General features: G+C 39.5%; 1 protein-coding gene across 1 annotated transcript in view; it reads left to right on the top strand.

Moving 5' to 3' along the window:
* LOC127869715 (lysosomal-trafficking regulator-like) overlaps positions 1-11655 on the top strand; it is a 140056-nt gene extending 128401 nt beyond the window's left edge. The window contains exons 48-53 of the mRNA XM_052412371.1: positions 628-764; positions 2007-2099; positions 2660-2802; positions 8844-8941; positions 11106-11259; positions 11544-11655. Coding sequence (XP_052268331.1) covers positions 628-764; positions 2007-2099; positions 2660-2802; positions 8844-8941; positions 11106-11259; positions 11544-11655 — 737 coding nt within the window. The remainder of the gene's footprint in view (positions 1-627; positions 765-2006; positions 2100-2659; positions 2803-8843; positions 8942-11105; positions 11260-11543) is intronic.
* Positions 11656-13104: the final 1449 nt, after the last annotated feature.

Below are 13104 nucleotides of genomic sequence, written 5' to 3'. Positions count from 1 at the left end.
AGAGCTTAACTAGGGGCCACTTGTGCTTAACCCTTTGCATGCTGGGAAATTTGTCGTCTGCTAAAATGTCGTCTGCTAAATTTCTAAAACTAGCATTTTTCGTCGATTTTTTTCAAAGAATACTATAAGAACAGCAACGTTCTGTGGCGTCTCATCTGGATCCAAACTGTTTGCAAAGGCCTTGAAAATTCGGTTCCAGCACTGAAAGGGTTAATCTGAGTTCTACAAGTAGTTGTACATATATTTGTAAATATTTTTAAATAAATTTGAATGAAAAACATAATTCATGTCTTTGGATTTATCATGAAAGATAATTTACCAAGATCATAAGGGCTGACTGCCAAAATTTGCAAAAATATATAGTCAACTGGTGCTGTGGATATTCATGTGAAAGGCATAGTTCAGGGAATGTATCTTCCAAACATGGGTGAATTTATACAGCATAAAATCACTTATCAATATCTGTAATAATTTTCTCTTAGCAGCTGTGTATAGATCACTACAGTGTGACCACGGCAGGGTGGCAGGGGTATAAAACAATTGATATGCTGGGGTGGAGCATAAGTACATTTCACTTGAAGACAGCAAGGCTCAGAGTTAAATGTAAACTTTTGGGCTTTTCCACAGTCACGGTCACAGAGAGTCCATCAGATGTGACGTGGGTAGCCATCTTGACATGGAACCAGAAGGATGGCCTCATACGTATCATCACCAACACCAGGGGTGTTGCCATCAACTGTATCCAGTACAACAAGTCAGACGAGGTAACTCGTTGTGTCTGAATACTTGTGAACTGAGGGCAGTGTCATATGCCTATAAAGGTCCATATTATTCTTTATTGCTCTACAGTAGTACACTGCAGATCTGTTATATCACCGTTCGTGGGATCTACGGATCGCGATATATCCGGAGCGGGATATAACTTGTAAAGTCATTCATGCAGGTACATGTTTCATTAGCATAGTTTGGCAATCTCAAAACACACTATTTACCTACCTTATGGCAATATTGGTTATATCCCTGTGTTGTACATTTGTATAACATAAAACATTATTGTATGTAAGTTTTTTCAAATGCATATGATTAAATTTGTAATCCAAAAAGAATTGCCAAGTTTAATTGTTCACTCAAGTTAACAAAATCTAGCCACAGATAAACAGTCCTCATGTTATTTGTGTCTTTCCTTTGTTCTGATAAAAAACATGCACACATTAGACTTCATGTACAATATCACATCATTCTTTCTCGGGGAAAGCATGGTTTTGTAATATTTGATGCTGAATTAAATGTTCGTAGTGCAGAAGAACCATGAGATCTTTACTTTTGGATAAACAATGTAGTGCATTTTTTTTTAATTACTTAGTGTGCAATTATACATGAGACAGCTAACTGATTAAAATCTAATTAAAATACAAAAAGAAATAACCACATTGATTCAGGTTCCATTACAATGCATTGGTAGTTTGTAATCTTACATTTTCTGTAAACAGTAATTGTCGATGCCTGCGAAGTCAATGAGATTATTTTTGTATATATCCTCCATTGCCTCACGAAAGATGCTTTTGGTGCCAGTGAATTAGCTATTTTTATGTCCCCCAGTATAGACTATAGACCATATTGTTTTGTTTTTGCCCTGTCGATTTGTTGGTTTGTTGGTATGCGTCAAACTTTAACATTGGCCATAACTTTTGCCATATTGAAGATAGCAACTTGATATTTGGCATGCATGTGTATCTCATGGAGCTGCACATTTTGAATGGTGAAAGGTCAAGGTCATCCTTCAAGGTCAAAGGTCAAATATATGGGGGGGGGGGGGGGGGACATAGTGTTTCACAAACACATCTTGTTCTATTTAAGATCAGTTATGTTAATTTCAGATCAGCCGTTGTTCATTTCAGATGAGCTGTTGTTAATTTAAGATCAGCAGGTGTTAATTTCAGATGGGCTGTTGTTCTTTTTCAGATCAGCTCTTTTGCTATTTCAAATCAGCTTTTGTTCTACTTCAGATCAGCTGTTGTGTGGCAGAGGCGGACTGTCGACACTTGTTTGTGGGCGGCACTTCAGGGCTAATTTCTGTGTACAAGACTCGCCTGAACCAGGTGCAAACATTAATAGCTGATGGAAATTATTGGTTTACACTTGCATATGATATTGACATTTGTTTCAAAGTTTCAACTTCAACATTACAATCTGTGCAAATTAACATTTCCTATTTTATAAAAGAAAAAGTGATAGGCACTTGCTTAGTGAGAAGTATTTTATAAGAAGGTTAAGGAAGATTTTAAGTGACTAGTGTCTAAACATATTCTATATTTGGATGTAATATCTAGTTATAAAAGCCTAACTGGTCTTTTTTCAATCACAAGTATTTTTTGGAAATTTAATTTGTCAATTAAAATAAGGTGAATTTTGATCTAGGAGAAGTTGTTACAAGTGCTAGGCCAGACCTGCCTAAACTTAAATTTTTGTTAAGAAGAGACTTCCTTTAAACGAAAAATGCAATGAAAGCAGAAAGGGTTGTCCCTGATTAGCTTGTGCCAACTTCACAGGCTAATCTGGGACAACAATTCATGCACATGCATAAAGCCCCTTTTCCCAGAGCGAGGCCCTAAGATATTAGCTATGAATCAGTTGGTAATTTAAGTTTTTTTTTATCTAGGAGAACTTGCTTCAAGTGCTAGACCAGCCCCGCTGCCTATACAGTCACGGGGACAGTGTGAACTGCATTGTTGTGTGCAAGCCCTACAGCGTGATGGTTAGCTGCAGTAAGGACAGGACCTGCATCATCTGGGACCTCAACAGGTATGTGTGATATCTGGGACCTCAACAGGTACATATGATATCTGGGACCTCAACAGGTATGTGTGATATCTGGGACCTCAACAGGTATGTGTGATATCTGGGACCTCAACAGGTTTGTGTGATATCTGGGACCTCAACAGGTACATATGATATCTGGGACCTCAACAGGTATGTGTGATATCTGGGACCTCAACAGGTATGTGTGATATCTGGGACCTCAACAGGTATGTGTGATATCTGGGACCTCAACAGGTACATATGATATCTGGGACCTCAACAGGTACATATGATATCTGGGACCTCAACATGTACATATGATATCTGGGACCTCAACAGGTATGTGTGATATCTGGGACCTCAACAGGTATGTGTGATATCTGGGGCCTCAACAGGTATGTGTGATATCTGGGACCTCAACAGGTATGTGTGATATCTGGGACCTCAACAGGGGTGTGTGAAATCTGAGACCTCAACAGGTATGTGTGATCTCAACAGGTATGTGCGTTATCTGGGACCTCAACAGGTATGTGTGATATCTGGGACCTCAACAGGTATGTGTGATATCTGGGACCTCAACAGGTATGTAAGGTATCTGGGACCTCAACAGGGATGTGTGATATCTGGGACCTCAACAAGAATGTATGATATCTGGGACCTCAACAGGTATGTGTGATATCTGGGACCTCAATGATACATGTGATATCTGGGACCTGAACAGGTATGTGTGATATCTGGGACCTTAACAGGTATATGTGATATCTGGGACCTCAACAGGTACATGTGATAATAGGGACCTCAACAGGAATGTGTGATATCTTGGACCTCAACAGGTATGTGTGATATCTGGGACCTTAACAGGTATGTGTGATATCTGGGACCTCAACAGGTACATGTGATAATAGGGACCGCAACAGGAATGTGTCATATCTTGGATCTCAACAGGAATGTGTGATATCTTGGACCTCAACAGGTATGTGTTATATCTGGGACCTCAACAGGTATGTGTGATATATGGGACCTCAACAGGTACGTGTGATATCTGGGACCTCAACAGGAATGTGTGATATCTTGGACCTCAACAGGTATGTGTGATATCTGGGACCTCAAGAGGTACATATGATATCTGGGACCTAAACAGGTACATATGATATCTGGGACCTCAACAGGTATGTGTGATATCTGGGACCTCAACAGGTATGTGTGATATCTGGGGCCTCAACAGGTATGTGTGATATCTGGGACCTCAACAGGTATGTGTGATATCTGGGACCTCAACAGGGGTGTGTGATATCTGAGACCTCAACAGGTATGTGTGATCTCAACAGGTATGTGCGTTATCTGGGACCTCAACAGGTATGTGTGATATCTGGGACCTCAACAGGTATGTGTGATATCTGGGACCTCAACAGGTATGTGTGGTATCTGGGACCGCAACAGGGATGTGTGATATCTGGGACCTCAACAAGAATGTGTGATATCTGGGACCTCAACAGGTATGTGTGATATCTGGGACCTCAATGATACATGTGATATCTGGGACCTGAACAGGTATGTGTGATCTCTGGGACCTTAACAGGTATATGTGATATCTGGGACCTCAACAGGTACATGTGATAATAGGGACCTCAACAGGAATGTGTGATATCTTGGACCTCAACAGGTATGTGTGATATCTGGGACCTTAACAGGTATGTGTGATATCTGGGACCTCAACAGGTACATGTGATAATAGGGACCGCAACAGGAATGTGTCATATCTTGGATCTCAACAGGAATGTGTGATATCTTGGACCTCAACAGGTATGTGTTATATCTGGGACCTCAACAGGTATGTGTGATATATGGGACCTCAACAGGTACGTGTGATATCTGGGACCTCAACTGGTATGTGTTATATCTGGGACCTCAACAGGTATGTGTGATATCTGGGACCTCATCAGGTATGTGTTATATCTGGGACCTCAACAGGTTTGTGTGATATCTGGGACCTCAAAAGGTATGTGTTATATCTGGGACCTCAACAGGTATGTGTGATATCTGGGACCTCAACAGGTATGTGTTATATCTGGGACCTCAACAGGTTTGTGTGATATCTGGGACCTCAGAAGGTATGTGTTATATCTGGGACCTCAACAGGTACATGTGATATCTGGGACCTCAACAGGTATGTGTTATATCTGGGACTTCAACAGGTACATGTGATATCTTGGACCTCAACAGGTACGAGTGATACCTGGGACCTCAACAGGTATGTGTGATATCTGGGACCTCAACAGGTACATGTGATATCAGGGACCTCAACAAGAATGTGTGATATCTGGGACCTCAACAGGTATGTGTGATATCTGGGACCTCAACAGTAATGTTTGATATCTGGGATCTCAACAGGTTTGTGTGATATCTGGGACCTCAACAGGAATGTGTTATATCTGGGACCTGAACAGGAATGCGCAATATCTGGGACCTCAACATGTTTGTGTTATATCTGGGACCTCAACAGGTATGTGTTATATCTGGGACCTCAACAGGAATGTGCAATATCTGGGACCTCAACAGGTTTGTGTGATATCTGGGACCTCAACAGGTGCATGTGATATCTGGGACCTCAACTATACATGTGATATCAGGGACCTCAACAAGAATGTGTGATATACGGGACCTCAACAGGTATGTGTGATATCTGGGACCTCAACAGGTATGTGAGATATCTGGGACCTCAACAGGAATGTGTGATATATGGGACCTCAACAGAAATGTGCAATATATGGGACCTCAACAGGTATGTGTAATATCTGGGACCTCAATAGGAATGTGAAATATCTGGGACCTCAACAGGTATGTGTGATATCTGAAACCTCAACAGGTTTGTGTGATATCTGGGACCTCAACAGGTATGTGTTATATCTGGGACCTCAACAGGAATGTGCAATATCTGGGACCTCAACAGGTTTGTGTGATATCTGGGACCGCAACAGGTATTTGTGATATATGGGACCTCAACAGGAATGTGTGATATCTGGGACCTCAACAGGTACATATGATATCTTGGACCTCAACAGGTACTTATGATATCTGGGACCTCAACAGGAATGTGTAATATCTGGGACCTCAACAGGTACATGTGATATTTGGGACCTCAACATGTACATGTGATATCTGGGACTTCAACATGTACATGTGATATCAGGGACCAAAACAGGTACATGTGATATCTGAGACCTCAACAGGTACATGTGATATCTGGAACCTCAACAGGTACATGAGATATTTGGGACCTCAACAGGTACATGTGATATCTGAAACCTCCGCAGGTTAGTTGGGGCTTCCTTATATGAGCTGCATTCTGGAAAAACTGGGCTTAATGCATGTGTGTAAAGTGTCTTAGCCTTTGCAGTCCACATGGACTAATCAGGGACGCCTAAACTTGACGTTTGTTCAGAGGAGACTACATGTTCAGCTTAACTGAGCACAGAGTGCTCAAGATGAACTGTTGTGGTAAATCTATTTCTAGTGGTGTGCATTGTAAATATTTAGCTTTTTTATGTTCTAGAGGCAAAAGATTTGACTCCACTATTGTAAAACTTGAATAGAATAATTTAAATGACAATATCTAGGGTAAATTATACTTTGAGTCATATCATATCATGTTTACTGAAAATTCAATGGTAAACTTTTAAGTTACACTGAGTTTTGTGTGTGCTTAAGGTGAGATAATGTAAATACCATCTATCTGGCGTCGTGTGGTTTTCATTGTCAACTTTTTATGCCCCCGGATTGAAAGATCGGGGGCATATTGTTTTTGGCCTGTCTGTCTGTCATTCATTCATTCATTCATTGTGTGTGTCCCAAAACTTTAACGTTGGTTAAAGTTTTGCAATAACTTTTGCATTATTGAAGATAGCAACTTGATGTTTGGAATGCATGTGTATCTCATGGAGCTGCACATTTTGAGTGGTGAAAGTCAAGGTCATCCTTCAAGGTCAAAGGTCAAATATATGGCTTCAAAGCGGCGCAATAGGGGGGCATTGTGTTTCTGACAAACACATCTCTTGTTGCTTATGAAAACTCTAGATGACGCATTTGTATCCTTTACCTAGTTGGAGCCATTAAGCTTCTTATTTGTCAGTCTGCTTACATATTTGCACTTGAATAATATCAATGTGTAGATGATTTGTTATTAATTGATTGTTGAGAAAGAAATTTTGGCTCCGACAATTTATGGCAAAAAAATTTGTCCCACAATTTTGTGTTTTTGTGTCCTCTTGAAATACTGGAACTCTTTAATTTTCACAGGTGAATGACCTAAATGTGTACATGATCATATAGTAAAGAAATTTTCCTGAGATGAGATTTGAATGACCTTAAAGTTTAGATGATGCTAAACTATGGAAATGTGACTCCTAATAGTTTTGATTTATGGAACTTTATGTTGTTTTTTATCTTTTGTGAAATATTTAGTTGATTTGTATGTTTCCAGACATGTCTTTTGCGGGAATCTTAAAAGAAACTTTTATGACTCAATCTTGATGAAACTTGTTCAGAATATTCATCTGAACAATTAATTGGTCAAATCAGTCCAAAACCATGTCAAATCTTTAAAAAATCTTGATACCACTTTAGAAGTCACATTTAGGACTCTGTCTTGATACCACTCTAGAAGTCACATTTAGGACTCTGTCTTGATACCACTCTAGAAGTCACATTTAGGACTCTGTCTTGATGAAGCATGGTCAGAATATTCACCTTGATAAATCTGGTCCAAATTGGAATCTGGGTCAAGTGTTACCACTGTACAAACCACATGAATTTTTATGCTCCCGGATCGAAAGATCGGTGGTATATTGTTTTTGGCCTGTCTGTCATTGTATGTGTCTGTGTGTGTGTGTTTGTGTGTGTATGTCCCAAAATTTTAACCAAAACTTTAACCTGCTTCATAACTTTTGCAATATTGAACATAGCAACTTCATATTTGGCATACATATGTATCTCATGGAGCTGCACATTTTGAGTGGTGAAAGGTCAAGGTCATCAAAGGTAAAAAAAAAAATCAAAGCAGCGCATTAGGGGGGCTTTGTGTTTCTGACAAACACATCTCTTGTTCATGATGAAACTTGGTCACAATATTTATCTGGACAGTACTCTGAAACATATTATTATTCATCTGACACTTATTTGTATGGATTTGTATGTGTCAGTTATACCCCAAGATTATTGTCCCCTACCAGTAAAACCGGAGGGGACTTATGGTTTGCACTCTGTCTGTCTGTCAGTCTGTCTGTCAGTCAGTCCGTCACACTTTTATGGATCCTGCAAAAACTTTTAAAGTTCTTAATATTTTTTCATGAAACTTGAAACATGGATAGATGGCAATATGGAGATTATGCATGTCATTTCATTTTGTGCCTACGTCAAAAATTCTGGTTGCTATGGCAACAAATAAAAAAATTACTGACAATGGTGAAGTTTCACCGGTAGGGGACCATATTGGGCAATCTCTTGTTGTTTATTGAACAATTAAGTTAAAATTCACAGTATGCTGAGGGAGGCATGCAACACTGCATTTATGGGCATTTTACAAAAATAATATTGTATTCCTCTTGGGCATTTAAAGACACACAACAGAAATAAAAGTCATTGACCTTGGTTCATGACCTTTACCTTGATTTGTGACCTTGACATGCCACTGAGAAGTGATATGATTTATACTTAACACATTACCGCTCAGATGAGTGCTTTAGGGCCATGATTGTCCTTTTGTTTACAGGTTTTTTTTAAAAAGGTATGGCATCGTTTTTTACCAGTTAGAAACTTGTATTGCAAAATAATTGAATTTTTCAAGGAAAAGGTACACTGTACTTTTTTGAATGTACAATTTGTATCCTGTTGATGGATTCATGAACTTATACAATGATTGTTGATGTCAGATGATGATTTGCAGAGGATTGCTTTTTTATTGTTTTGATATCTTTTAAAAACAATTTACTTGCAGTTCCCTTCTTAAATGGCTGTTTGTTTCATGTGATAATTATGTCCTTCTTCAGGCTTTCATACGTCAGGTCCATTACCAGCCATAAAGCCAGTGTGACAGCTGTGGCCATCAGCAACACACTTGGAGACATTGTCAGTGTCAGCATCTATGGTAAATTTCATTCATTATACCTAATTATTACAGTTCCTGTCTTTTAGGGCATTTTCAAACCAATTACTGTATTTGAGGTATTTTTTTTAACATTTGTTATAAAAGATGTTATTTATGAATTAATTTAGAATTATTTTGTATGCCCCCGGTAGGGTGGCATATAGCATTTTAACTGTCGGTCCAACTGTCAGACATGCCATAACTTTTCAGACCAATTCCGGGACATTGAGTTAAATTGTCCGGGACTTTTGCTGATTTTCCGGGACATGTATAAAATGTAGCGATATTTATAGACATATGCATTTTTGGTACGTTTTTTTTGTTTCGCATCGTTTATTGCAAAAGTTCGAAAGCCTATCCGAAATACACTTGATCTATTAACGTCAAATTAAACATTACTACTTCCGTTACTAGATACAAGCCACGTGTTTTCAGTGTAAGCGTTCTAAACAAAGATGGTGACGTCACTGCGTTATTGTTATTAAGACCGGTGTGTAACGCGTAGTTGTTGATACGCCTTTAGTAATCTATTCATTTATAACATTTATGTAATAAAAAATACAACAATACAGTACCGGTAGATCGTCAACTCAAATCAATTCACAATACATACAACCAATCACAATAAAACAAATACAACAAAACAGTACCGGTAGATCGTCAACTTAAAATCCGGACAGCCACACATTAGAAACGTGCGAACATAAACTGCTTTTAATTTTTCACTCAGCGATGTTGGACTTCAGATGTGTGAACAACTATCCTTTGCCCTTACGCAGCGGGAAATAATGACGTAGTAGATTAAAGTCAATTAACAACCACATTAAACAATGCCGCCTTTTCGGTTTGACCGCGAACGTGAGACAATCGATATGATAACAGGACCCCTGTTAATTGATCGATTTTGACACGTAGCGTAGTCTGCCTATTCGGGTAGGCATTGTCATGGAGACGCTGCAGATATACACAGAATCGAGGTGCAGTTAAGCCTAAGATAAGGTACATGTATATATGGATTTTGTCAATTCCGGGACATTTGACAGATTTCCGGGACAGCGGGACAAGTTCTTCATTTCCGGGACTGTCCCGGACAATCCGGGACATATGGCATATGACAGTCAGTCCGTCCGAAAACTTTAACATTGGCCATAACTTTTGCAATTTTGATGATAGCAACTTGATATTTGGCATGCATGTGTATCTCATGGAGCTGCACATTTTGAGTGGTGAAAGGTCAAGGTCATCCTTCAAGGTCAAAAAAAGAAATCCAAGTGAAGTAACAAGCTTTAAAGGGAGAAGGGAAGTACATGTAATATTTTTTATTATATCCCTTTAAAAAGTATTACTTCCCTTGTAAAAATTATTTGTACCTGCCAAATGATAAAATCTTTTTTCAATAAATCAAAGCGGGGCAGTAGGGGCCATTGTGTTTCTGACGAACACATCTCTTGTTTATTCCAACCATGGTTTTATAAACCAGGTCATTTCATACTCAACTCATATAGCAACCTCTGATAAAAAATTTAAAAGGACAAGTTTGGCCTTTTGTTACTGTTCTCTTATGCATAGGAATTTAACTACTAGGGCATGAACAAAAAATAGACCCATCTTTGAGAATCTATCAAATAAACAATTCAACAATCTTTATGAAACAACAATGTAGATTTAAGATTTTTAATGAAATGCATATACAATTCCAAGCCCAGTCACAAAACTTGTGTCGTGATTGGTCATGAAGTTATTTTTAGGGCCACCCCCCCCCCCTTACATTTGATTCAAGTAGGGCTTTTGTCAGTTACTGGTAAATATTGGTAAACCAGGTAACACGTGTTTACTGAACGCCATGATATGCCTGACTGACTTTTAAAAACATTGTGAAAAAAAACAACACTTGAGCATCCATCTGGTAAAATGTTGCTTTATGCTTATTGGTTAAGTGTCATCCCACATTAGCCTGGGCTTAATGCATCTCAGATTATCAAGTGCAGCCACACATGCTAATAAGGGACAACACTTTTCACTTAAACTGGATTTTCGCTAAGAACAGACTTAGCGTAAAGTAACAAAAACATACAATTGGAAAGAGTTGTCGCTGATTAACCAGTGCAGTCCGCACAGGGAAAATGCTTTACGCACATGCATTAAGACCTGATTTCCCGTGCAGACATGAAGAGTCGTCTGCACCTGCACACTATCAACGCTGAGCTGGTAGCCATGGCAACGTGTGAGGACACAATTAAGTGTCTGGCCTACACGGATGAACCCGAGGGCGTCTCCATCAACCTGATTGCGGGAGGCTTGTCATCGGGCGTTATACGGTACGAGTGATTGTGTTTTCGGAAGTATTAAATTGTATTTTTTATCTGAATTTCAAATAGACAATACGGGCCAATATTTTCATAAAGTCACCTAAAGTAAAGTACAACAGGAATAAAGAAAGGAAACGAAAAAACAAACTGTAATCAGTTTATACTTATTATGGTTGCTTAGTATTCATGCTTCTTCAGACCTTGCATCTCAACTTGAATATGTTGTTCTTCATTATTTTGGTCTGACTAGTGTTGGATTGCAACTTAGTTGATTGTTACACTTTTCATCACAGGCTATGGTGCAGCTGGGATCTCACCCCTATCAGGGACCTCAGGCAGACCCCACTGATCCCTATTGTCAGGTTGGGAACTTTGTGTATCTCTTGCTATAGCTCAATTTGTTAATTTTATAATGAATAAGTTTAGGGTGTGTGGCATACTGGTTTCTGATTATCTCACTGGCTTTCCCGATGTCTGGACATTGGATTTTGTGCAGGATGCATGCATTGAAAGCTCTAATTAGAGATATCAACTTCAGACTTAATTGGAACAATTCAATAATGTGTTTCCAACAAATTTCCTTGACAAGTTTAATAAATTATGGTATTATATGACAATGAGTGTAAGATCTTTATTATCACATGTGTAAGATAACAAAAATTGTAAGTGTTATATTACATAGAAACAAGTTGAAGCATGTGATAAAGACATTTTAAGTAGATAAAATATTGTCCTACTCAACCCTTGATACTACTTATGCAGCTTTGCAAGTATTGAACTTGCAGTGATTTCTAAAGATGCTGTAAATGAGTCGTGCTCTGGAAAAATGGGGTTTAATGCATGTGCATAAAGACACGTTCCAGATTAGCCTATGCAGTCTGCACTGGCTAATCAGGGATTACACTTTCCACCTTAACCGGATTTTTATCAAGAAAAGTCTTCCTTTAAACGGAAAAAACAGTAAATGCGGAAAGTGTAGTCCCTGATTAACCTGTGCAGACTGCAGAGGCTAATCTGGGACGACTATGCACATGCATTAAACCCCATTTTTCCAGAGCAAGGCTACTATGTACATGGACTGCTCCTCACTGTTTCAGTCTGGCTAGGCTACTATGTACATGGACTGCTCCTCACTGTTTCAGTCTGGCAAGGCTAATCTGTACACGGACTGCTCCTCACTGTTTCAGTCTGGCAAGGCTAATCTGTACATGGACTGCTCCTCACTGTTTCAGTCTGGCTAGGCTACTATGTACATGGACTGCTCCTCACTGTTTCAGTCTGGCTAGGCTACTATGTACATGGACTGCTCCTCACTGTTTCAGTCTGGCAAGGCTACTATGTACATGGACTGCTCCTCACTGTTTCAGTCTGGCTAGGCTAATATGTACACGGACTGCTCCTCACTGTTTCAGTCTGGCTAGGCTAATATGTACATGGACTGCTCCTCACTGTTTCAGTCTGGCAAGGCTACTATGTACATGGACTGCTCCTCACTGTTTCAGTCTGGCTAGGCTAATCTGTACATGGACTGCTCCTCACTGTTTCAGTCTGGCAAGGCTACTATGTACATGGACTGCTCCTCACTGTTTCAGTCTGGCTAGGCTACTATGTACATGGACTGCTCCTCACTGTTTCAGTCTGGCTAGGCTACTATGTACATGGACTGCTCCTCACTGTTTCAGTCTTGCAAGGCTAATATGTTCATGGACTGCTCCTCACTGTTTCAGTCTGGCAAGGCTACTATGTACATGTACTGCTCCTCACTGTTTCAGTCTGGCTAGGCTAATATGTACATGGACTGCTCCTCACTGTTTCAGTCTGGCAAGGCTACTATGTACATGGACTGCTCCTCAC

This window comes from Dreissena polymorpha, chromosome 2, assembly GCF_020536995.1.
Source record: "Dreissena polymorpha isolate Duluth1 chromosome 2, UMN_Dpol_1.0, whole genome shotgun sequence".
NCBI classification, from domain to species: Eukaryota; Metazoa; Mollusca; class Bivalvia; order Myida; family Dreissenidae; genus Dreissena; species Dreissena polymorpha.
The sequence above is the reverse complement of the archived record's forward strand: the minus strand, read 5'-3'. Positions and strand labels throughout refer to the sequence as shown.